The 27,147-nt window shown below is 44.7% G+C and overlaps 1 protein-coding gene across 2 annotated transcripts in view; it reads right to left on the reverse strand.

The window, feature by feature from the left end:
- The window catches only part of LOC141111433 (cilia- and flagella-associated protein 337-like), an 89,723-nt gene that overhangs the window by 20,095 nt on the left and 42,481 nt on the right, over positions 1–27,147 (reverse strand). For both annotated transcript variants that reach the window (XM_073603734.1, XM_073603740.1), the window contains 5 exons: positions 16,100–16,194; positions 15,947–16,001; positions 15,816–15,861; positions 13,698–13,760; positions 11,175–11,325 (listed from right to left, as the gene is read on the reverse strand). In XM_073603734.1, the coding sequence (XP_073459835.1) occupies positions 11,175–11,325; positions 13,698–13,760; positions 15,816–15,861; positions 15,947–16,001; positions 16,100–16,194 (410 nt within the window). The remainder of the gene's footprint in view (positions 1–11,174; positions 11,326–13,697; positions 13,761–15,815; positions 15,862–15,946; positions 16,002–16,099; positions 16,195–27,147) is intronic.

Here is a 27,147-nt window from a genome sequence, read left to right on the forward strand (position 1 = left end):
CTGCACAGTGTTCACCTAAAGCTACCTGTAGAAGGTTGGTGATGTTTTCCTGATCCTATCACTACAGCAGGCAGCTAAATAAGCTACAAGTTAGTGTAATGTGTCCTCCTCACAGTGTTCAGCTAAAACTACAAGTTAGTGTAGTGCGAGCTCTGCACAGTGTTCAGTTAAAGCTACCTGTAGAAGGTTGGGGGTGTTTCCCTGATCCTATCACTACCGCAGGCAGCTAAATAAGCTACAAGTTAGTTTTTTGCAAGCTCTGCACAGTGTTCACCTAAAGCTACCTGTAGAAGGTTGGTGGTGTTTTCCTGATCCTATCACTACCGCAGGCAGCTAAATAAGCTACAAGTTAGTGTAGTGCGAGCTCTGCGCAGTGTTCAGCTAAAGCTACCTGTAGAAGATTGGTGGTGTTTTCCTGATCCTATCACTACCGCAGGCAGCTAAATAAGCTACAAGTTAGTGTAGTGTGTCCTCCTCACAGTGTTCAGCTAAAACTACAAGTTAGTGTAGTGCGACCTCTGCACAGTGTTCACCCAAAGCTACCTGTAGAAGGTTGGTGGTGTTTTCCTGATCCTATCACTACCGCAGGCAGCTAAATAAGCTACAAGTTAGTGTAGTGCGTCCTCCTCACAGTGTTCAGCTAAAACTACAAGTTAGTGTAGTGCAAGCTCTGCACAGTGTTCAGTTAAAGCTACCTGTAGAAGGTTGGTGGTGTTTTCCTGATCCTATCACTACCGCAGGCAGCTAAATAAGCTACAAGTTAGTTTTTTGCAAGCTCTGCACGGTGTTCACCTAAAGCTACCTGTAGAAGGTTGGTGGTGTTTTCCTGATCCTATCACTACCGCAGGCAGCTAAATAAGCTACAAGTTAGTGTAGTGCGTCCTCCTCACAGTGTTCAGCTAATACTACAAGTTAGTGTAGTGCGAGCTCTGCACAGTGTTCAGTTAAAGCTACCTGTAGAAGGTTGGTGGTGTTTTCCTGATCCTATCACTACCGCAGGCAGCTAAATAAGCTACAAGTTAGTTTTTTGCAAGCTCTACACGGTGTTCACCTAAAGCTACCTGTAGAAGGTTGGTGGTGTTTTCCTGATCCTATCACTACCGCAGGCAGCTAAATAAGCTACAAGTTAGTTTTTTGCGAGCTCTGCACAGTGTTCAGCTAAAGCTACCTGTAGAAGGTTGGTGGTGTTTTCCTGATCCTATCACTACCGCAGGCAGCTAAATATGCTACAAGTTAGTGTAGTGCGAGCTCTGCGCAGTGTTCAGCTAAAGCTACCTGTAGAAGATTGGTGGTGTTTTCCTGATCCTATCACTACCGCAGGCAGCTAAATATGCTACAAGTTAGTGTAGTGCGCCCTCCTCACAGTGTTCAGCTAAAACTACAAGTTAGTGTAGTGCAACCTCTGCACAGTGTTCACCTAAAGCTACCTGTAGAAGGTTGGTGGTGTTTTCCTGATCCTATCACTACTGCAGGCAGCTAAATAAGCTACAAGTTAGTGTAGTGTGTCCTCCTCACAGTGTTCAGCTAAAACTACAAGTTAGTGTAGTGCGAGCTCTGCACAGTGTTCAGCTAATGCTACCTGTAGAAGGTTGGTGGTGTTTTCCTGATCCGATCACTACCGCAGGCAGCTAAATAAGCTACAAGTTAGTTTTTTGCGAGCACTGCACAGTGTTCACCTAAAGCTACCTGTAGAAGGTTGGTGGTGTTTTCCTGATCCTATCACTACCGCAGGCAGCTAAATAAGCTACAAGTTAGTGTAATGTGTCCTCCTCACAGTGTTCAGCTAAAACTACAAGTTAGTGTAGTGCGACCTCTGCACAGTGTTCACCCAAAGCTACCTGTAAAAGGTTGGTGATGTTTTCCTGATCCTATCACTACAGCAGGCAGCTAAATAAGCTACAAGTTAGTGTAATGTGTCCTCCTCACAGTGTTCAGCTAAAACTACAAGTTAGTGTAGTGCGACCTCTGCACAGTGTTCACCCAAAGCTACCTGTAAAAGGTTGGTGGTGTTTTCCTGATCCTATCACTACCGCAGGCAGCTAAATAAGCTACAAGTTAGTGTAGTGCGTCCTCCTCACAGTGTTCAGCTAAAACTACAAGTTAGTGTAGTGCGAGCTCTGCACAGTGTTCAGTTAAAGCTACCTGTAGAAGGTTGGTGGTGTTTTCCTGATCCTATCACTACCGCAGGCAGCTAAATAAGCTACAAGTTAGTTTTTTGCAAGCTCTGCACGGTGTTCACTTAAAGCTACCTGTAGAAGGTTGGTGGTGTTTTCCTGATCCTATCACTACCGCAGGCAGCTAAATAAGCTACAAGTTAGTGTAGTGCGTCCTCCTCACAGTGTTCAGCTAAAACTACAAGTTAGTGTAGTGCGAGCTCTGCACAGTGTTCAGTTAAAGCTACCTGTAGAAGGTTGGGGGTGTTTCCCTGATCCTATCACTACCGCAGGCAGCTAAATAAGCTACAAATTAGTTTTTTGCAAGCTCTGCACGGTGTTCACCTAAAGCTACCTGTAGAAGGTTGGTGGTGTTTTCCTGATCCTATCACTACCGCAGGCAGCTAAATAAGCTACAAGTTAGTGTAGTGCGAGCTCTGCGCAGTGTTCAGCTAAAGCTACCTGTAGAAGATTGGTGGTGTTTTCCTGATCCTATCACTACCACAGGCAGCTAAATAAGCTACACGTTAGTGTAGTGTGTCCTCCTCACAGTGTTCAGCTAAAACTACAAGTTAGTGTAGTGCGAGCTCTGCACAGTGTTCAGTTAAAGCTACCTGTAGAAGGTTGGTGGTGTTTTCCTGATCCTATCACTACCGCAGGCAGCTAAATAAGCTACAAGTTAGTTTTTTGCAAGCTCTGCACGGTGTTCACCTAAAGCTACCTGTAGAAGGTTGGTGGTGTTTTCCTGATCCTATCACTACCGCAGGCAGCTAAATAAGCTACAAGTTAGTTTTTTGCGAGCTCTGCACAGTGTTCAGCTAAAGCTACCTGTAGAAGGTTGGTGGTGTTTTCCTGATCCTATCACTACCGCAGGCAGCTAAATAAGCTACAAGTTAGTGTAGTGTGAGCTCTGCGCAGTGTTCAGCTAAAGCTACCTGTAGAAGATTGGTGGTGTTTTCCTGATTCTATCACTACCGCAGGCAGCTAAATAAGCTACAAGTTAGTTTTTTGCGAGCTCTGCACAGTGTTCACCTAAAGCTACCTGTAGAAGGTTGGTGGTGTTTTCCTGATCCTCTCACTACCGCAGGCAGCTAAATAAGCTACAAGTTAGTGTAGTGTGTCCTCCTCACAGTGTTCAGCTAAAACTACAAGTTAGTGTAGTGCGAGCTCTGCACAGTGTTCAGCTAAAGCTACCTGTAGAAGGTTGGTGGTGTTTTCCTGATCCTATCACTACCGCAGGCAGCTAAATAAGCTACAAGTTAGTTTTTTGCGAGCACTGCACAGTGTTCACCTAAAGCTACCTGTAGAAGGTTGGTGGTGTTTTCCTGATCCTATCACTACCGCAGGCAGCTAAATAAGCTACAAGTTAGTTTTTTGCGAGCTCTGCACAGTGTTCAGCTAAAGCTACCTGTAGAAGGTTGGTGGTGTTCTCATACTACAGGCAGGCAGTTGATTTTGCTAGCTGCAGTATCAGTATATATATATATATATATATAGATATATATAGATATATATATCTATATATATATATATATATAGATATATATAGATATAAATATATCTATATATATCTATATATATATATATATATATCCCAGCTTAGTGCAGCTACAGGCCATTAGTATGTCTGGAAGGCCAACAAGGAGAGGCAGACAGTCACAAGCCAATAAAAGAGGGCAAGCAAGCTCTGCGTCTAGAGGCAACAGTGCTGGTCGTGGAGACGGTGCATCCTCATCAGCACGTGGCTGTGGGACATGCTTGGGCTTTTTTTCGGCAGCTGGCCGTGTTGAGCCGCAACATGCGGAAGACTTGGTGGAGTGGATGACCAAGCCGTCCTCATCCTCCTCATCCTCTCTCACCCATGCTCAGGGTACTTTGTCTGGCAAAGCAGCTGCCAACGCGGCCTCTTCCCTCAGCTCAATGGCATCAGTGACTCCTTCCCTAGCCCCACCATGTCCTCCTCAGGAGTCCCTCGAACTGTTTGACCACAGTGTTGGGCACATGCTCCAGGAGGATGCCCAGCGTTTAGAAGACTCTGATGATACTGAGCTAGATGAAGGCAGTAACGTGAGCACGGACAGAGGGGGTGCCCAAGAAGGACAGCAATCTGGCAGTCATGCTCCCCCTGCTGCAGCATACTGCCAGGTTTGCTCCAGTGATGAGGAGGGAGGGGATGATGAGGTCACTGACTCAACATGGGTGCCTGATTGGAGAGAGGAGGAGGAGAAGGAGGAGGCACATCACCAACGAGGCACGATGCCCTCCAGGGGCCAGCCTAAGGGCAGCACACTGACTGCATCACACCCCAAAGCTCCGCATGTGCAGGGCGCTGCTGTCTCTGCGCGCTATTCCAAAAGTTCTTTGGTGTGGGCCTTTTTTGAGACAAGTGCATTAGATCGCACCGCTGCTATTTGCAACATATGTCTCAAGCGTATCTCGCATGGCCAAAACATCTCCCACTTGGGCACCACATGCTTGACCAGACATATGTTGACCTGTCATGCAGTTCGTTGGCAAGCATATCTAAAAGACCCACACCAAAGAACAAAGAGGACCTCTGCTTGCTCCTCATCAGCTGAGATCTCCAACCCCACTATACCTTCAGTCCTCTCTGAGACCTGCACTGAGAGGAATGAAGGTGTAGAATTAGGTGTGTCACAGCCAAGTACTTGTGGGCAATCTGCTTTCGGTACACCAACGTCAGATTGTACCAGGCAAATTTCCCTGCCCCAGCTGCTGCACCGCCGAAAGAAGTTCACTCCCAGCCATCCACATGCCCAGCGGTTGAATGCTAGCTTGGCAAAATTGCTAGCAATTCAACTGCTGCCTTTTCAGTTGGTAGACTCTGCCCCCTTCCGTGAGTTTGTGGAATGTGTGGTTCCTCAGTGGCAGGTACCCAAACGCCACTTTTTCTCACGGAAGGCGATTCCGGCTCTCTAACGGCATGTGAAAGGCAATGTCCATGCCTCGCTGGACAGGGCGGTCAGCGGTAAGGTGCATATTACCGCTGACTCATGGTCCAGCGGGCATGGACAGGGACGTTACCTAAGTTTCACCGCGCATTGGGTGACTCTGCTGGCAGCTGGGAAGGATGCAGGACAAGGTGCAGTAGTGTTGGAGGTTGTTTTGCCACCCCGCCTCCAAAATGCCACTACTAATGATTGTGACACACCTCTCTCCTCCACCCCCTCCTCTTCTTCTTCCTCCATGGCCTCTTCCTCTGCTTTGTCCTCAGAACCAGCGGTGATCCGTAGGCGTTCAAGGGGCTACGCAAGTACGCAGGCCAAAAGATGCCATGCGGTGCTTGAGCTGGTGTGCTTGGGGGACAGGAGCCACACTGGGGCAGAGGTTCTGTCAGCTCTGCAGGGGCAGGTTCAGAGGTGGTTGACGCCACGCCAACTTAAGGCAGGAATGGTGGTTTGCGACAATGGCACCAACCTCCTCTCCGCCTCTGACAGGGACAACTGACCCATGTGCCCTGTTTGGCTCACATCCTTAACTTGGTGGTGCAGCGGTTCTTGGGCAGATACCCAGGTTTACAGGATGTCCTGAGGCAGGCCAGGAAAGTCTGTGTGCATTTCCGCCGGTCATATAATGCCAGTGCTCGGCTGGCAGTCCTCCAGAAGGAATTTAACCTGCCCAAGAACCGCCTAATCTGTGACATGCCCACCAGGTGGAATTCAACGTTGGCCATGCTGCAGCGGCTGCACACGCAGCAGAGGGCCATCAATGAGTACCTGTGCGACTATGGCACCAGGACAGGGCCAGGGGAGCTTGTTTTTTTTTCCCCATGCCAGTGGGCCATGATCAGGGATGCATGAACTGTCCTGTCACCATTTGAGGAGGCCACGAGGATGGTGAGCAGTGACAGTGCATGCATCAGTGACACTGTCCCCCTTGTCCACCTGTTGGAGCACACGCTTCGTGGAATAATGGACAGGGCACTTGAGGCAGAACAGAGGCAGGAAGAGGAGGACTTCCTTAGCTCTCAAGGCCCCCTTTATCCAGACAGTGTTCCTGCATGCCCGCCGATCACACAGGAAGAGGACGAGGAGGAGGAGGATTGTGTCAGTATGGAGGTGGAGCCTGGCACTCAGCATCAGCAGCAGTCTTTAAGGGATCAGTCCCAAGAAACACATGGACTTGTACGTGGCTGGGAGGAGGTGGCTGCGGACCATGTCGTCTTTAGTGACCTAGAGGACTCCGGACCGAATGCCTCAGCAAACCTACGCTGCATGGCCTCCCTGATCCTGCAAAGCCTGCGTAAGGATCCTCGTATTCGTGGTATCAAGGAGAAGGACCAATACTGGCTGGCAACCCTCCTTGATCCACGTTACAAGGGTAAGGTTGCGCACCTTATCTTGCCGTCGCAGAGGGAGCAGAGGATGAAACATCTTCGGGAGGCCTTGCAGAAAGGTCTGTGCAACGCGTTCCCAAAGACTGGGAGGTTACAAACTCCTGTTTCTGGACAACGTGTTGCTGAGGCTTCGGTCAGTCAAAGAAGGAGCGGTGGAAAAGGTGGCCGTCTGACCGATGCGTTCAGATAATTTTTTAGTCCGCAGCCCCAAGGTATGATCGGTTCCAGCAACCATCGGCAGCGTCTGTTTTACATGGTGCAGGAATACCTAGGGGCAAGATCTGACTTGGACACCTTTCCCACCGAAAATCCTCTGGGTTACTGGGTCTTGAGGATGAATCACTGGCCAGAGCTTGCACAGTATGCAATTGAGCTACTGGCCTGTCCTGCATCCAGCGTTCTTTCGGAACGCACATTCAGTGCTGCTGGAGGCTTTGTAAACAATCACAGGGTGCGTCTGTCCACCGACTCGGTCGATCGACTGACCTTCATAAAAATGAATTAGTCTTGGATCACCACCAGCTACCAAGCACCTGATGCTGATGTAACCGAATAATTTTTTTTGAAATCTCAGATCCCTTCAAAGACTGCCTATGCTGATGCTGAGTGACTATCCTGAGTAATTATCCTCTTCCTCCTCAATGATCATGCTGATAGCTTGTAAGAACATTTTTGGTTCTGGGCGCCGCCACCAGTGCCTAAGGCCCAATTTTTCAGCCCCTGTTTAACAGGGGCGTGTAATTACAATTTTTGATGCAATACTTTGCAGCAGGGCTCGTTCCTGCGTTCCAACTAGAGTATCTGTGAGGGGTTGCAGTGTTGTGGCACCAGCACCAGTGCCTAATGCCCAATTTTTCAGCCCCTGTTCAACAGGGGCATGTAATTACAATTCTTGATTGAATATTTCACAGCAGGGCCCGTTTCTGCGCCCACCAAGATTAACTGTGAGGACTTCCAGTGTTGTGCCACCAGCACCACCACCATCAAAGGCCCAATTTTCCAGCCCTTGTTCAACAGGGGCATGTAATTACAATTCTTGATCTAATATTTCACAGCAGGGCCTGTTTCTGCGCCCACCAAGATTAACTGTGAGGACTTACAGTGTTGTGCCACCAGCACCACCACCACCACCACCAAAGGCCCAATTTTTCAGCCCCTGTTCAACAGGGGCATGTAATTAGAATTCTTGATCTAATATTTCACAGCAGGGCCCGTTCCAGCGCCCACCAAGAGTAACTGTGAGGACTTACAGTGTTGTGGCACCAGCACCACCATCACCAAAGGCCCAATTTTTCTGGCCCTCTTCAACAGGGGCATGTAATTACAATTCTTGATCTAATATTTCACAGCAGGGCCCTGTGAGGGCTTACAGTGTTGAGGCCACAACAACACCTAAGGCCCAAATTTCTGCTGAGTATATAGGGCAGGCCCCTACTTTCAAACATCCAACTTACAAACGACTCCTACTTGCAAACGGAAGGAGAGAACAGGAAGTGAGATGAAATCTACCCCATAGGAAGGGAAGTTCTCTCCTGTAAGAGTTAATATGGGAAAAACTTTTCTCCTTTCCACTGATGCTTTATCACCAATCCTTGTTTCACTAAAAACCCCAAATTTTCAAAAAACATTTGTCATTGGGACAAAAAGTGAGGTGAAATCTTCTGAAGAGGAGCACAGACAGCAAAACAAATGTCACAGGGGTGATAACCCTTCCCTATGTTTTCCAAAAAGCTTAAAAACAGATTTTTTGGCTGGAGCTACACTTAAAAAATGTACCAGTTCAAAATTACAAACAGATTCTACTTAACAACAAACCTACAGTCCCTGTCTTGTTTGCACCGCCTGTATACTGCTGTTCAGAGTATATAGGGCCTGGGGGCCCCACGCCTTTCCTTTTTTTAATTTGGGTGCGGGGTTCCCCTTAATATCCATACAGGACCCAAAGGGCCTGGTAATGGACTGGAGGGTATCCATGCCATTTGTCTCACTGATTTTCATCCATATACCTGGGACCCGACATTACATTAAAGCCACAAGCAGTTTTTAAATGACTTTTTTTCCTTTAAAAATGTCATTTTGTGCAGGAACTGTTCTAAGCACGGGAAACACTTTACAGGCATACTATAGACACCCCCCAGGTACGATATTTAAAGGAATATTTCACTTTTTTAACTTTAAGCATCATTAAAATCACTGCTCCCGAAAAAACGTCCGTTTTTAAAAGTTTCTTTTTGCATTGATACATGTCCCCTGGGGCAGGACCCGGGTCCCCAAACCCTTTTTAGGACAATACCATGCAAATTAGCCTTTAAAATGAGCACTTTTGATTTAGAACATTCGAGTCCCATAGACGTCAATGGGGTTCTAACGTTCCTGCAAATTTTCGGTCCGTTCGCGGGTTCTGGTGCGAACCGAACCGGGGGGTGTTCGGCTCATCCCTAGTAGAGACATTCCCAAACAGACTTGCAGGTATAATTGCAGCGAAAGGTGGTTCTACAAAGTATTGACTCAGGGGGGCTGAATACAAATGCACGCCACACTTTTCACATATTTATTTCTAAAAAATGTTGAAAACCATTTATCGTTTTCCTTCCACTTCACAATTATGTGCCACTTTGTGTTGGTCTATCACATAAAATCCCAAAAAAAACATTTACGTTCTTGGTTGTAACATGACAAAATGCTGAACATTTCAAGGGGTGCGAATACTTTTTCAAGGAACTGTACATTGCATTGCAATTGTTCTCCAGTTAACGCTCGGTTCCCCATGTCAATGCACACCTTCTCTGTAACCTGTATTTTGGAGGGACACGCTAAGCCAATGTCCACAACCACCTGTACAGTGTTTTCCACTACTACTCTCAAGTAGCAGAGTGGGCCCCGCAGTGCACTTAACTTGAACCTGCCGTACCTCTGTACAGGATAGAGAACCTCTGTGGTGCAATCTGCTCCCATTGCTATGAGAGACAGACTGCTGGCAGAAGGAGTGCTGACAACATCTCTTACTGCTAGAGTCTGTGCCACCTATAACAGGTAGACACTATTGACAGGCCGCTTGTTACACTTCCGTTACTCTAGGTAACCACATGTGTTTTGACATTACTCCATTCCATGCTGATATATTCATACCTCAATGTGTTAAGACCCACTCTTTGACTATATGTGTGCTAGTTACTTTCGATACACCTCTTTAGTAACTTCAGACTAGGCAGGGACAACGTTTCAATACTTTACTCAGAAAAAGTGCAAAATAAACATCTCACAGTCCAACAAACAAAGGCAGTATTTATTCCTTATTTCCTAACTATAACTACAGACTGAGTGCTGCCCTGGCATACCTGCAAAAGCATATTCCAGTAATCATAGTTCTTCAGAGGCTCTCTCATGTAGATGTAAGTCCTTTGGAGGCATTCTCCAGTACTGTTGTCTCCAGGGTGAACCCCAAGTTAGGAGTCTCTACATGTGGGCAGTGGTGGATGACATCCTCCTGCTCCTCTGGGTCTCATACTCCCCCTTATTCCTTTACAAGTCTCACAACCCACAGGTGCACTTGGACTCTCTCGAACTCTCCGGGGATTCCCCCTACCCCAACTACCTCTGGAGGATGACTGACTGCTCTGTCCCAATTTATATCACACAGGACAAGTGGGCCAAACCCGCCAAAAAGACCAAGGAACCAGACATGGAATTAACTCACAGCACCTAACTGGTATAATCTGCCACATACTGTATATATGCCATATGTGCATATAAAATGACATGCCACAAATAAATAGAAGGCTTTTAACATATGATTGATAAGACAGTTTTATTTTACATGTTTATCTAAAAATTTAAATTCACAAGACAATGGCCCACAAGGTAAAAGGTTATCCTGGAAGAGACTTTACTAAGAAATGTGTGTCCTCCAATAAAAAAGCTCAAAGTTCTTTAGGAGCTTCTACCACCCCGGCCCAAATAAATAATGTGCCCTAGTTGGCCCAGGTCCAATACTAGGTATTATACTTTGAAGCTCAAGCTTCAAAGCAGCCAGACAGGGGTGTACATATTCTGCTGCCACAATGCTTTGGTGTGTGCCAAAAATCCTCCCTGTCATGTTTGGTAGGCAGTAGTGCTACTGAACACAACATATACAAGTGACTGGCCCACAAGGTGAAAAGTTATCCTGGAAGAGACTTTACTAGGAAATGTGTGTCCTCCAATAAAAAAAAGCTCAAAGTTCTTTAGGAGCTTCTACCACCCCTGCCCAAATAAATGCTGTGCCCTAGTTGGCCCAGGTCCAATACTAGGTATTACACTTTGAAGCTCAAGCTGCAAAGCAGTCAGACAGGGGTGTACATATGCTGCTGCCACAATGCTTTGCTGTGTGCCAAAAATCCTCTCTGCCATGTTTTGTAGGCAGTGGTGGTGCTACTGAACACAACATATACAAGTGACTGGGGCCTCGGTGCAACCGCGAGTCAAATATGTTATTCCCATTTAGAAAGTTTGTTTGGCTGTCAAAAAAAAAGGCATTCAGGGGTTGGCAGTATCACTCTTTAATACCTGTCAGATCTTCAAAGATCGACACGTGTAACCAAGCCCTAATAGTTATGTAAAAGGTGAAACATTCTATAAATCATAGGATGGTAGGAGAGCAGGAGATGAGCACTCAAAGCTATTACCTGTTCCATTGTCAAGTTCTTCTCCCTCAGGCATCCTAAGGTGAGAAAACACATCTCCAGACCCAAGGCTCCACACACAGACTTCACCAGCATAGTTTGATGTAGCCATGAGATTCGAAGATGATGCAGCCAGGGAGAATTTCCCTTCTTTCTGTTTAATGAATAACAACAATCTACTGCAGTTCATTTCAAATAATCCTCTCACCAATGGCCTGTCCTTCTTTCTATGTCAATGTAACACAACAAAACAAAATGGCATTGCTCATCCCTGCTGTCTAAGACCTGGGACTTCCACTGACCATTGGTGTAAGGAAGCATTTTCAGTTGTGGTAGTACTGCTTTAACAAACAAACAGCATCATCCATCCCCTGCATGACTTGCATTGAACCTCGTATAAACATGCCACAGAGCGGCTGATTCAGACCATAAGCCATAGAGTTGGGTATGATTAAAGGAGACCTGATTGTATTCATACCATCATCATTTAGCTAATAACTTTAGTTTCAGGTATGTACATTAGATGGACATGGCAATAATTATAATTCTGGACTGTTAAGCCTCAAACACACTACTAGTTCCTTTTTTTGTTCAGCCCAGGGGGGTGAACAAAAAAAACCTGACAGCTCAGGTCAGGGCCGCTGTACTAACAATCCAATGTTAGTACAATCCGATGTTGTACTAACAATCCGATGTTAGTACAGCAGCCCCCCCCTTCTGTGCTATCGTGTTCTGACAGGAGGATGCCCCCCCGCCAGAACACTCCATCCATTGGCTGAGAGCGCTGACAGGGAACCGGTTGGCAGACCTTTTTCAGTCATGATCCTTCGACAGAAGCCGGCTGATGTCTCTTTGATATGCTGGTATTAAATGATAGCCCGGTTCCATCTTCTCTATGCTATACAAGAACTAAAATTGGGGCTTCAAACAGAGAAAAACTGGGTCTTGGGGTCAGACCACAGCAGAGTTTTTGTTCACTGACTAAGCCCTGGTGTGTTGCTTTTGGGAAGAATTTTTTGTTTTCTGTGAACTTTGAATAAATAAAAAAGCTGCTTCTACTATTTGACTTTGCCCACATACATATATCTTAAGGGCCAGTTCACACCAGAACGCATTGCTGGAAACCAGCGTTCCATACACCTTTCCCGTACCACGTTCAAAACGCACTGCAGTTGCGATCTGCAGCTGGTGTCAATATTGAGTTAATGACACCCCAGACGCAGGTCGCAAACGCACTGCATTTGCCCGCACTGGATCGCACGGTATAGAAGTACCCTGTGATGCAGTTGCAATGAGTTTCCAAAAGTAGTGCATGCACTTCTTTTGGTGTGGTGCAGTGTGATTTCAGCCAATTCAAAATGAGTAGGCTGAAATCGCATCTCATAGAACTGCATTTGAATTGCACAGGAATGCACAGTGTGATCCTGTGCAATTCTGGGTGTGAACCGGCTTTTAAGATGCTGATTTTCCATTAACAGTAAGCGTATTGGTTGAACTGGATGGACTTGTGTCTTCTTTCAACCAGACTAACTATGTAATTATTTTCACAGAATGTGCAGCCATTTTTGAAACTGAACTGAAATTACAGCATTTGGTAAGTGTGGTTGCAAATAGTGTTCAGGAAATTTCTTCTTTAACTGTTTGAATTAGGATTATCTACATAATTATCACTGTGGGGCAACACATATTGTCATACAATCCTACCATCTGACAAATTGGCAAAGCAGATCAGATGAAATACATTTTTTTAAGCCAGAGAAAGCATTAAATGCACATACTAACTATTCACTTTCAAAGTGTTATACTTTGGCATCTGTGGTTGGTTTCCATGCAGAGGCAATGCATACTTTTCATCTAACAATGCACAGTTATTAGTTTTGTTGCTACCGTGCTGTTGCTGTCTTGCTGGGAGAACACAAAGCAATGCCTATAAGCTTAGTCATGTTTATTACAATTTGAGCCCAGCCTGATTATTCTCTTAAATTCATTATTTCTTTCCATGTAGGATGCCGTTTTAGCTGGCAGCACAGTACACATCCTGAAAACGATCAATTGACTTATGGCTTGTTTTCACCACAGTTTCAGTGTTCTGAATGTGTTTTTGCATACACATTTGTAAATACATGGGTGTTTGTGCATTTTGACATGTTTTCAGTACATTCCAGTTAGTTTTTTTTCCTTTTTTTTTTTTTTGACACCTGAAAAATCTTCATTAGGTAATAAATGTGCATTCTGGTGCATTTATATGGGTTTTGATGCACTCCAGATGAAAAAAATGCAGTAGATTGTACTTTTGTTAAAAGCACTGGAACTGACTGCACTGGTGTGATCTAGGGCCATTGGAATCCATAGCAAACATTGTGCATGTGTTCTGGATGCACGTGAAAAACACATCTGGTGTGAACCAGCCCTTATACTTTTCAAAATACATATTTTGTAGCAAGGTATGTAGGAAACATTGCATTTTCTATGAGGTATAGCCTTCCATTTTTGGTCTCCCTCATAAAAGTTACACAATTCACTTACCATATGATTTTCCCAGGTGCAATGTGGGTAATTTTCAACTGAAATTGATGCTTCGTGCTGATCCTTTGAAATAAAGAGGGATAAACTATTTAACGCATTCCCCATTTCACTATTCTTATACAAGAGATTGATGGCAATGCCAATATTTTTGTTTAGCCCATTTAAACCTATTCGCATGGCATGTCGTTTTCTACATAAAGGACAATTCATGATCATTTGTTTAAGGCATTATGCACATATGTGCACTTGAAGTGTGCCGCCACTATAGTTAAAAAAAAGAATACTCTAGGTGCACTATATACACTGCATGAATTCTAGAAAAAAAGCATTCATTTGTTTTTTTTATTTTTTCTGTGCTGATATCCTGGCGCCCATGTTTAGAAAAAGCAGAGAGTCATTCACACAAGCTGGAAAGTGGAATATTACTTAAAGTGGAATTATGGCCTCACATTAAAACATTTTAAATATGTGCTGCAGCCCTTAATTGTTTTAAGTGCATCTGCATTTACAGTTTTTCCTAAGTCCCCCTGCAAAGTCCTAAAAATCCCCTTTGTGCCTGCTTGCACTACAGGGCAATGAGAAGACATGGCTATGAAAATTGTCTCTGCTAAATCACAAGCCTAAGGCTTGTCAATCAACAGCAGGCCACACCTAGCCCTGCCCACTGCTTTCTGGATTGGCAGTACTCTGCTGCTGCTGCTAAAAGCCTCTGGCAGTGAGCTGCAGTGTCTGGTGGGGAGAGCATATGAGACACAAATTAAGGAGGATTTGGCTCAATGAGGTGAGGTAGAAGTATTTTTACTTAAAAAAGGCTTGTGCATCACACAATAACTGGATTTGAGACTAGTTTAGACTGTTCATGGCAATTAATGAAACTCCTGTAAGCTGCAGCTTGACTGCATTATTACCTGTCACAAGGGTATAGGCACATGTAGATGTCTTTCATGCATGCTTTTATGCACATTTCTTGTAAAATAACCAAAATGGAGGATGAAAAAATACTGCAAACCCACTACAATGTCCAAAAACACGTATTGATCACCCATAATTTCTCTTACGCTCATTTAGCTTCTGAATAAGGTAACGTAGGTAAGGTTCCTCTCTATTGTGTACAAAACCACCCCACAAAAGTGCAATACAAGCAGCCCCCGGGTTATAAACAAGATAGGGTCTGTAGGTTTGAATATTTTTGTAAGTCGGAACAGGTACATTTTTTAACTGTAGCTCCAGCCAAAAAAATAATTTTTAAGCTTTTTGGATAATATAGGGAAGGGTTAACACCCCTGTAACGTTTGTTTTGCTGTCTGTGCCCCTGTTTAGAAGATTTCACCTTACTTTCTGTCCCAATGACAATTGGGTTTTGAAAATTTTGAGTTGTTATGGAAACAAGGTGATAAAATTCAGTGGAGACACCTTTTTCCCATGATAACTCTAATGCCGCGTACAAGCGATTGGAATTTCCATCAGAAAAACCTTGGATGGTTTTTCCGACGGAATTCCGCTCAAGCTTGCCTTGTATACACATGGTCACACAAAAGTTCTCTGAACTTTCGACCGTCAAGAACGCGGTGATCTACGACGAGCCAAGAAACTGAAGTTCAATGCTTCCGAGCATGCATAGGAATTTTGCACGTCGGAATTGCTACAGACGATCAGAATTTCCGATAGGAACTTTTTCCATCAGAAAAATAGAGAACCTGCTCTCAATCTTTTGCTAGCGGAAATTCCGCCAGCAAAAGTCCGATGGAGCATACACATGGTCGGAATTTCCGACCAAAAGCTCACATCGGATTTTTGCTGGTAGAATTTCCAATCGTGTTTACAGGGCATTACAGGAGTGAATTTTCCTTCCTAGGGGTAGATTTCCTCTCACTTCCTGTTGTCGCCCTCTGTTTATAAGTCGTTTGTAAGTCGGATGTTTGTAACTAAGGGACCGCCTGTACATGAAACCAGGCATCTTCTCTTTGTAGTCAGATTGCTTTTTATATTGCATCCCAGAGTTATATACAGTATAACAATTTAACAGTTTATAGCAGCCAGAGTAATGACAGATACCTGCTGATTGCTATGCACTTTGCACCATGCTTTCCTCCTTATATAATAAGCCCAATAGCTTACCTGGAAAATTCGAATCTGTCCATCACAAGAAACTGATATTATATACCTGTCAATTGAAATTTATTGTCATCAGTTCAGAGTCGTGCAGAGCAGGAAAAAACTTTTCAGCCAAGTGTGTCAGTGGTACATACCGATAATTACTGTGCTCTGCGTAAGTGACGTCACTGATTCCAACTCTTGGTTGTTCTGGGAAACATAAAAACAACCATGGGTCCTATTCAAGGTACTGTATGTCCACAATACAGGGAAGAGAGTTATGCAGATAAAGCTTGAAGAGCACAGACCTGAACTTCCTAGTCTCAGCATCTTCATGAAGTTGATAGAATTTGACATGTAATCCCACTGCTTCACACTGCCATCCATGCTGCCTGTAACCAGTCTGTATACACATAACATTATATTAGTTTATGTCTATTGTGTACAAAACAGCAGTCAGTATAGGCATACTTTTTTTTATTTCTGGTACAGCACTTTTTGGTTGTGTCAGCGTCCCCCATGCTACATAATTGATACAGAAACTTGAGCCTGTAAACATTTCTCTGTGTGGTGTATACATTGATTCCTGATACATTTATACATTTTGCTTAAAGGGGAGTTCCACCCAAAAGTGGAACTTCTGCTTTAAGGACTCCTCGCCCCCTGACATGCCACATGCGGCATGTAATTTTTTTTTGGGGGGGGGAGTGGGTACCTGGTTTTGACAGGTACTTCCTGTCCCACTTCCGCCTTCTGTCTTCTGCCCGCCTAGGCGAGTCCTCCTATCCTCCTAGGCGGCCCCTCCTTTTCAGCAATCTTCTGGGACACGTCACAGGTCCCAGAAGATTGCCTGGCTACTAGGAGAGCACAGCACGACTCGCGCATGTGCAGTGCGCGCCCGGCTGAGAAGATGCAAGCTGTCTCAGCCGGGTGCCCACAGTTGCAATGACGGTCGCCGCAGAGAGGAGGGGGAGAGGAGCGAGGCTTCAGGGCAGCCACATCACTGGACTGTGGGACAGGTGAGTGTCTGTCTATTAAAAGTCAACAGCTACTTTTTGTAGCTGCTGACTTTTAATAAACTGAAAAATGAGTGGAACTCCTCCTTAAGTCCTCTATGACAGTGGTTGCCAACCTTTCGAATCTCACGGACCAATAAACAATTTTAAGTCCTGCGGACCACTAAAATGAATTTTACATGCCTTATACACACAATGCTCCAGCTCTCTGCCTCCCCCATCCTGGATCACATTGCTGCCTTATACACACAATGCTCCAGCTCTCTGCCCCCCTCATCCTGGATTACATTGCTGCCTTATACACACAATGCTCCGGCTCTCTGCCCCCCTCATCCTGGATCACACTGCTGCCTTACACACACAATGCTGTGGCTTTCTGCCCCCCCCCCCGCCCATCGCCCACACTCTGCATCACACTGCTGCTTTACACATACTCATCATTGGATCTCACCTCCTCATCCAGCAAAGCTCCGTGCTCCCTCCCACAGTCTGTGATCAGGAAATGGAAGATCCCCCCAGGGGTGGGACTTTAAGGCACTACTCAGGCATGAAATATATATATCAAAAAGTATAAAGTTTATTAAATACATGAAACACAGATAATGAAAATGTAATAAAAGCAAGGATGCATCATGTAGTACAGACGTTTCAGCAAAAATGACAAAATATATAGTCCCAAACCCAACGACGTTTCAGAGATGAGTTGTAGTCTCCTTCATCAGGGGTTTTCACAGGGAGTATAATATCTATGAGATTCAAATGTATAAGAATCAATAGATGGATCATACCACATAAATGCATACACAGTGAATACAGAAGATATGTAATACTCACATCATAATCGCTAAAGAAGTACATAAATGTATCCAAATAAATTGATAAAAACAGATGAGGCATGGAGTATCCCATAGATCCCGTCCAAAAATTGGCAAAAAAATGGCAACAAAAGCAGGGCCAGTACGTAAAAGTCGGGGGACTGTGTCTACCTCCTCGCATCCGAGTAACCCCACCAGGTTCCAAATACTTCAGACCATAGGCAGGGTGACATGTGCACTGGGGCCCAGAAAAGAAGGAGGATCTGGAAAGGAGAAGAAAAAGCACGGGACATGAATGGAAGTACAAAATATCAAAAGACAGAGGGTGTGTATGTGGAAGGGGGGATAGAGATATTATAAATCCCCCAACCAAATCAAACATATTGTATTGCATCAAACCTACCCAGGTTAACAGGTGGCAGCGCTCATAAGCCAGTAACAGAGTGGATGAGGCAGTTGTGGGGTCAGGGAGGACATACAAGTGGACCGCTGTCTATTGATAGTACTGTAGAAAGATAGGCAATGCCCAACAAAAAATATAATAATGTCAGGGGAAAGCTTGTAACTAAGCTGATTAATGTGTCACAAAAGACAGCCAAGGAGTGTAAAGAGGGAGAGTATATATTGTGCCTTACCTAGACAGAGGTTCATCCAAAGAACGTCATGCCACAGGCCCTACCTGAACTGCTCTAACTACTGATATATATGTAATCCCCGTGTTCAGCTGTTCAGCGAAATGCCAAACAGCTGAGTGTGTCCTCCCCTAAGCCACACCTCCAGAGGCAGGGCCCCTTGTGTGTCCTCCCTGACCCCACAACTGCCTCATCCACTCTGTTACTGGCTTGTGAGCGCTGCCACCTGTTAATCTGGGTAGGTTTGATGCAATACTATATGTTTGATTTGGTTGGGGGATTTATAATATCTCTATCCCCCTTCCACATACACACCCTCTGTCTTTTGATATTTTGTACTTCCATTCATGTCCCATGCTTTTTCTTCTCCTTTCCAGATCCTCCTTCTTTTCTGGGCCCCAATGCACATGTCACCCCGCCTATGGTCTGAAGTATTTGGAACCTGGTGGGGTTACTCGGATGCGAGGAGGTAGACACAGTCCCTCGCCTTTTACGTACTGGCCCTGCTTTTGTTGCCGTTTTTTTGCCAATTTTTGGACGGGATCTATGGGATACTCCATGCCTCATCTGTTTTTATCAATTTATTTGGATGCATTTATGTACTTCTTTAGCGATTATGATGTGAGTATTACATATCTTCTGTATTCACTGTGTTTGCATGAATGTGGTATGATCCATCTATTGATGCTTATACATTTGAATCTCATAGATATTATACTCCCTGTGAAAACCCCTGATGAAGAAGACTACAACTCATGTCTGAAACGTCGTTGGGTTTGGGACTATATATTTTGTCATTTTTGCTGAAACGTCTGTACTACATGATGCATCCTTGCTTTTATTACATTTTCATTATCTGTGTTTCATGTATTTAATAAACTTTATACTTTTTGATATATATATTTCATGCCTGAGTAGTGCCTTTAAAGTCCCACCCCTAGGGGATCTTCCATTTCCATATTTACTTGGGATATGGCACACCTCTTTTTACAGCCTATTTTGGACACCCCTATTCATTTACAGTCTGTGATCAGCGTTACTATTAGAAATCACCTCCTTCTTCACCTCCTACTTTCTGCACTACTCCCGAATCCTCCCTCTGAGTTCACAGGGGCTGGAAACCAAAATTTTCTTGTGGACCATCAGTAATCAATGGACTAATGGTTGGCAACTATTGCTCTATGATGGCTTAGCATCTTTTACTCACTTTTTCAAAGTCTCTAACATGAGCTGGTCAGAAGGAGCCTACTGCCACTGATTGCTGTGAAGGAAGACAAGTAATACAAGACTGCTTACTTCCCATTGAAAATGTTAGTGGCCTGGCTGTCGTACTTTTTAGGACACTGACTCAGAAGTAAGTAAGCAAAGTCATAATCCTGATGTCATTCTTCTGGGTCAGTATCTCAGGGAACACTGAAGCCAGAGGACCAGCATGGCAGGCACCTAGCAATTCCAGAAGAGGTCAGCCCTGGTAGTCTATATATTTTTTCATCACAGGTTTCCTATAAGGAGTCTGAAGCTGTAAAGTAGCAAACAGAGTTTTGAAGTTTAAAGTTAGGGGAGTGTAGTGCGGTGGCAATAATTCACACAGACAGGTGTTGAAAGGGGCATGTAAAAAGCCCCCTTGTGTTTTGCAATCTAATATACGAACTGCACATTTAAAAGTTAGCTTGCTGATTAAGTAAAAATATATTGTTGTGTAAGATGGGTCTTGTGTTTAAAACTAAACTATACATAGGAATATCTGTCTAGGTGACATAATGATATTGTGACATTGTGATTGGTTGATGTAATTTGAACATGTACCCTTATTGCTGGAATTTGGTCCGTAACGCCTATCTTTCATTCTTTTTTTTTTTTAACAAAAAGGTTGGTCTTTATTTGAGAAAATATGAAATGCAGTACATAATAATCTCGAAAATAGTATATCAGATATACAGATAAATATACGACATGTATACAGCAAGCTTCAGGCAATATAAACTTACATTGAGTTACCCCATACTTATATCTTCATGAGCGAGGGGGATAACCAAATACAGTAGCAGGAGGGAGGCAAAACATAACAAAAAAAACAAAAAAAATTAAAAGGGATGGGGGTGGGGGGAGAAAAACCATCCCAAACAACATGCAATATAGGCCATCTGAGCAGGTTTAGAACTTCTATAAGGTGGGAGGTTAGATGGGGTCAGTCCACGGCTGCCAAACCCGTGCAAACTTCTGGGGGCAACCTCTACTTATATAGGTTAGTTTATACATAGGTAGGATAGCATTAACCACTTCAGCCCTGGAAAGATTTACTCCCTTCCTGACCAGAGCACTTTTTACAATTTGGCACTGCGTCACTTTAACTGCTAATTGCGCAGTCATGCAATGCTGTACCCAAACGAAATTTGCGTCCTTTTCTTCCCACAAATAGAGCTTTCTTTTGATGTTATTTGATCACCTCTGCGGTTTTCATTTTTTGCGCTATAAACGGAAAAAGATTTTTTTTAAAAAATTACATTTTCTACTTTTTGTTATAAAAAAAATCCAATAAACTCAATTTTAGTCATACATTTAGGCCAAAATGTATTCGGCCACATGTCTTTGGTAAAAAAAAAAAATGTCAATAAGCGTATATTTATTGGTTTGCGCAAAAGTTATAGCGTCTACAAACTAAGGTACATTTTCTGGAATTTACACAGCTTTTAGTTTATGACTGCCTATGTCATTTCTTGAGGTGCTAAAATCTCAGGGCAGTACAACCCCCCCCCCCCAATGACCCCATTTTGGAAAGTAGACACCCCAAGGAAATTGCTAAGAGGCATGTTGAGCCCATTGAATATTAATTTTTTTTGTCCCAAGTGATTGAATAATGACAAAAAAAAAAATTACAAAAAGTTGTCACTAAATGATATATTGCTCACACAGGCCATGGGCATATGTGGAATTGCACCCCAAAATACATTCAGCTGCTTCTCCTGAGTACGGGGATACCACATGTGTGGGACTTTTTGGAGCCTAGACGCGTACGGGGCCCCAAAAACCAATCACCGCCTTCAGGATTTCTAAGGGCGTAAATTTTTGATTTCTCTCCTCACTACCGATCACAGTTTTGAAGGCCATAAAATGCCCAGATGGCACAAAACCCCCCAAATGACCCAATTTCGGAAAGTAGACACCCCAAGCTATTTGCTGAGAGGCATGTTGAGTCCATGGAATATTTTATATTTTGACACAAGTTGCGGGAAAGTGACACTTTTTTTTTTTTGCACAAAGTTGTCACTAAATGATATATTGCTCACACAGGCCATGGGCATATGTGGAATTACACCCCAAAATACATTTAGCTGCTTCTCCTGAGTATAGGGATACCACATGTGTGGGACTTTTTGGGAGCCTAACCGCGTACGGGGCCCCAAAAAGCAATCACCGCCTTCAGGATTTCTAAGGGTGTAAATTTTTGATTTCACTCCTCACTGCCTATCACAGTTTCGGAGGCCATGGAATGCCCAGATGGCACAAAATCCCCCCAAATAACCCCATTTTGCAAAGTAGACACCCCAAGCTATTTGCTGAGAGGCATGGTGAGTATTTTGCAGCTCTTATTTGTTTTTGAAAATGAAGAAAGACAAGAAAAAAACTTTTTTTTTTTCTTTTTTCAATTTTCAAAACTTTGTGACAAAAAGTGAGGTCTGCAAAATACTCACTATACCTCTTAGCAAATAGCTTGGGGTGTCTACTTTCCAAAATAGGGTCATTTGGGGGGGGTTTGTGCCACCTGGGTATTCCATGGCCTCCGAAACAGTGATAGGCAGTGAGGAGTGAAATCAAAAATTTACACCCTTAGAAATCCTGAAGGCGGTGAATGGGTTTTCGGGGCCCCGTACGCGGTTAAGCTCCCAAAAAGTCCCACACATGTGGTATCCCCATATGACATGCTTTAAAATTGCGCACAAACGTGCAGTGGTAACAAAATAAATACATTTTTAAAAGCCTTTAAAAGCCTTTACAGGTTACCACTTTAGATTTACAGAGGAGGTCTACTGCTAAAATTACTGCCCTCGATCTGACCTTCGCGGTGATACCTCACATGCATGGTGCAATTGACGCCAGACCGATGATTGCGTTCGCTTTAGCACAAGAGCAGGGGGGGACAAGGGTACTTTTTATTTATTTTTTTCCCTTTATTATTTTTTTGCTTTTTTATCTTATTTTTAAACTATTCCTTTCATTTTTATTTTTTTTTTAATCATTTTTATTGTTATCTCAGGGAATGTAAATATCCCCTATGATAGCAATAGGTAGTGACAGGTACTCTTTTTTGAAAAAATTGGGGTCTATTAGACCCTAGATCTCTCCTCTGCCCTCAAAGCATCTGACCACGCCAAGATCGGTGTGATAAAATGCTTTCCCAATTTCCCAATGGCGCTGTTTACATCCGGCAAAATCTAAGTCATGAAATGCTCGTAGCTTCCAGTTTCTTAGGCCATAGAGATGTTTGGAGCCACTCTGGTTTCTGATCAGCTCTATGGTCAGCTGGCTAAATCACCGGCTGCATTCTCAGGTTCCCTGTTGAGACAGAAGAGCCAGAGAAAAACACGGAAGACGGTGGGGGGGGGGGGGGGGCATTCACTCCCACTGCTTGTAAAAGCAGTCTAGAGGCTAATTAGCCTCTAGGATAGCTTTTACATGAAAGCCGACCGCTGGCTGAAAAGAATGATACCAAGATGATACCTAAACCTGCAGGCATCATTCTGGTATAACCACTCAAAGTCGTGAATTGCGTACCTGAAGACAAAAAAATGGTTAACAATAAAACACAGTAAACGGTAAAGTATAAAAAATTGCATACCTGAAAAGCAAACATGATAAAACATAATAACAATAAAACATTGCAGAATAGAATACAGTAAAAAAGAGCAGAACAATAGAGAGAGAATAGAGAGAGAGAGAGAACAATAAAACGACAACTACTTTTTTTTATTTTATATATTTTTTTGTGTTTTTTTTTTTTACACTTTTTTTTCTAACTAACTTTTATAACTGTAATCGTTTCCAGGTTCGGGTCTCTCAAAATGCGATGGCTTCTTGGGAGACCCTGTGAAAGTGTGCCTAGTCTGTGCAATGCTGTACCCTACGCTAATACTCAACTAGTGAATGGTAACGTTCAAAACATTCACCAATGCAAAGACCAGGATTGTCAGGACAGGAGGGACAATAATAGCGGGTGTCACGCCTATATCCGCGCTTGCTGCAGACACAACATCTTTTTTGGGGGGGGTTCGTTGGGTAGGGGTACTCGGGAGGACATAAAAATGCCTCTCATGCAGCCGACTGCATTTGGTTGGGGATGTGAATGGGGGAAGTACGGGTGCTGCAGAAGTGGTGGGTTCCCAATTAGGATTGGCGAATGCAGCAGGAAGGGCACTATGGGCACAACGGGCCTGTGTTTGTATTCTTCTTGGTGGCAGCGGGACACTACTTGCGCTTGCCACCTCGCCAGCTTGAACTGCATTTATGGGACTCGCCACGTCACCAAGTGTTACTGCAGTGCTGGTTTGACTACGACTGGGGTGTACTAGGCTGCTGGTGCTTGCCACTTCACCAAAACGCTACAAAAAAAAACTGTTAACGATCGCAGGGATCAGGCCTGACTCTGCGAACGCTGCGGTTATGCGTTTAGTGTTTTGTGACAGTGATCGATACTGCACTTGGGTGGGCTGGGCCGGGCGGAGGGGCAAAACGCAAGGTGCTAGCAGGTATCTGGGCTGATCCCATTAACACTGCGTTTTTGGGAACCCTAAACTGCTGGGGACACTAGTATAGATCTGATCGGATCAGATATCGATCCGTTCAGACACTATACCACTAAGGGAGGCGTATGCTGCGTGCGTAGGTGTTAGCGGTACTGGCGCTAATCTGACGTTGCCTGGGGTGATGCATATCACCGCCGGGCGATCAGGGGGCTAAACCTTTATTAGGTAATAAACGGCGGGTTCCCTGACACTATAAAAAATAAACGAAATAACCAGCGTCACCCGTAACGGTTATACGGTGATCACTGGTGAAAGGGTTAACTAGGGGGCAATCAAGGGGTTAAAACATTTATTAGATAGTATATGGGGGTCCCTGTCGCTATAAAATGCTGACGGCGAACCTAAATATTTACCTCACTAACTAGCGTCACCAGTGACACTAATACAGCGATCAGAAAAATGATCGCTTAGTGACACTGGCGACGGGGGGTGATCAAGGGGTTAAAACTTTATTGGGGGGGTTAGGGGGGTACCCTAGACCTAAAGGGGGCTAATACTAACTGCCCTACCACACTAACTGTCACAAACTGACACCATGCAGTAATCAGAAAAAAAAAACTGCTTGGTGTCAGTGTGACGGGGGGGGTGATTGGGGGGTGATTGGGGGGGATCGGGGGTGTAATGTGTGCCTGGCATGTTCTACTGTGTGTGTGTGTGTTGTGCACTCACAGTGAAGTCTTCTCTCCTCGGCGCCGGAACGGAAAATACCGAGCCGAGGAGAGATGACATCATTTCCTTTGCTGCTGTTTATCATACAGCAGCAGAGGAAGAATCCGATTGGCTGGGAGCGATCGCGAGGGGGGGGCCACAAATGGATGGTCTCCCCCTCGCCTCTCATCGCTCCCAGACACAAGCCGATGGACCCCCGCGGGAGGCAGATCACGTACAGGTACGTGATTCTGCCTGCCCGTGTCATTCTGCCAACGTACATCGGCGTGAGGCGGTCGGCAAGTGGTTAATCGAGTTTTCCCATGCTCTTATTGTAGGAGGTCGATGAGATGTCCATTTTAGTAGAATATCCTTTTTAGCATAAAAAAGTAGCAGCGATAATAGCAACTTAGTATATCGGGGCCTCTGTTCATCGTCCTGTATACCCAGCAAGGCCAACTTGGCCGATAGAGATATCTCCAATTGAAGGTGAACATTAATGAATTCCTCTATAGCAGCCCAATAGCCGGAGAGTCTAGGACAGTTCCAGAACATATGGATATAGTCACTATCTGGTGATTGGCAGCGTGGGCAATTCGGGGACTTCTGTGGATATATTCTGTGCAGTATCTGAGGCGTAAAATTTATCCTGTGTAGGAACTTGGCTTGAATTAATTTATCCCTAGAGGAGATCACTAGATGGAAACTATTTTCAAAACATTCTTCCCATGATTCCCTGTCTAAAGCCGGGATATTCGACTTCCACTTAATCCATAGTACCTCCATTTTTGGCGAGTCTTTCCTAAGCAATGTCAAGTACAGCGTAGATAGGGGTTTATGCAGAGATTCCTGAGACAGTAGCTCCTCGACCACATCAGCCTGAAGGACAGGCGGAGTCGGCAACTGTGCACGGAAGACATGTCGCAACTGATAGTAGCGAAATAACATCCACACAGGGAAATTATGTCTGCTTGCAAGAGCGCGAAAGGGAATAAGGGACCCTGACGAAATGACATCCTTCAACACTCTAATGCCACATCGGGCCCACACTTGCGGGTCCGCAATGGTCCTAAAGTGCGGGAGGGCTGAATTCCCCCACAACGGACAATATGGAGACCATTGATTGGGAGATAAAAACCTTCGCCTAGCCACCCCCCAAACACGCAGGGTGGCCTTAGTAGGAGCAGGCAAAAATGAGTACGACGAGGCTCCGCGATATGCCAGGTTGCTTAGTTCGGTGAGGGACCCCAAGATAGCCGCCTCCAGGCAGACCGCCGCGTTGGCCCTGGATTGTTCAAACCACCACCTAATTGTGACTAAATGGCTGCCCAATAGTACACTAGTAGGTTAGGTAAGGCTAGACCCCCACAACTCACAGGAAGCTGTAGAGTCGATCTTGCTATACGAGCAGACGATCCCCGCCACGGGAAAGAACTAATACAGGTGTCTAAGTCTCTAAAGAAACCTTGGGGTATCCATATCGGGCAATTCCGAAAGATGTTGATGAAAGAGCTTGGGTAAGTAAATTATTTTTAAGACATTAATTTCGCCCCAGAAGGTTTAGTGGTAAATTGGCCCAACGGGAACAGTGGTCCTTCATTTGCGCAACTATGGGCAGAAGGTTAAGGCGTTGGAAGGCTTGGGGATCTCTTGTAACCTTAATACCAAGATATGTAAATTCCTCCACCCACCTCAACGCGGTCTGGGCCGCCAAGTCGCCCGCACATCCAGAGGAAAAAGGACTGGCTTAGACCAATTTTACGTATCCCAGAGAACTGTCCAAATTCATCAAAGGCTTCGAGGGCAGCCTCTAGTGAAGCATTGGCATCGTGTAAGTATAGCAGGGTATCATCCGCATACAGGGATATCTTCTCCTCCAGAGGGCCGACCCTCAACCCCCCAATGCGATTGGATTCCCTGACTAATATCGGCAGGGGCTCCAGGGCCAGCGCAAATAAGCTGGGAGATAGGGGGCAGCTCTGTCGGGTCCCCCTCTGAAGGAGAAAAAAATCCGAAAGGGTATCATTCACCCGGATCCTTGCCCTGGGAGCTTTGTACAAGAGACTAAGCCATTGCCTAAATCTAGGTCCCACTCCAAACCTCCGCAGCACCGCCCACAAGTATTCCCATTCAACGGAATCAAAAGCCTTTTCTGTGTCCAGAGAGGCTATGACCCTAGTGCCACCATTATCATGGGTGGCGGCCAGATTCAAGAATAAACGATGGATATTGATGTCAGTGCCCTTCCCCGGCACGAACCCGGTCTGATCAAAGTGGACAAGGTCCTCTACTACTTTACCAAGCCTAATGGCCAATATTTTTGCCAATAATTTGGCGTCAGCATTGATAAAAGAAATAGGCCGGTAGGAGGCGCATTCCTCAGGGTCCTTGCCAGGTTTGGGCACCAAAACCACAATCGCGTCGGATAGCGAATCTGGAAGAGA

This window comes from Aquarana catesbeiana, linkage group LG01 (assembly GCF_042186555.1).
Source record: "Aquarana catesbeiana isolate 2022-GZ linkage group LG01, ASM4218655v1, whole genome shotgun sequence".
Classification (NCBI taxonomy): Eukaryota; Metazoa; Chordata; class Amphibia; order Anura; family Ranidae; genus Aquarana; species Aquarana catesbeiana.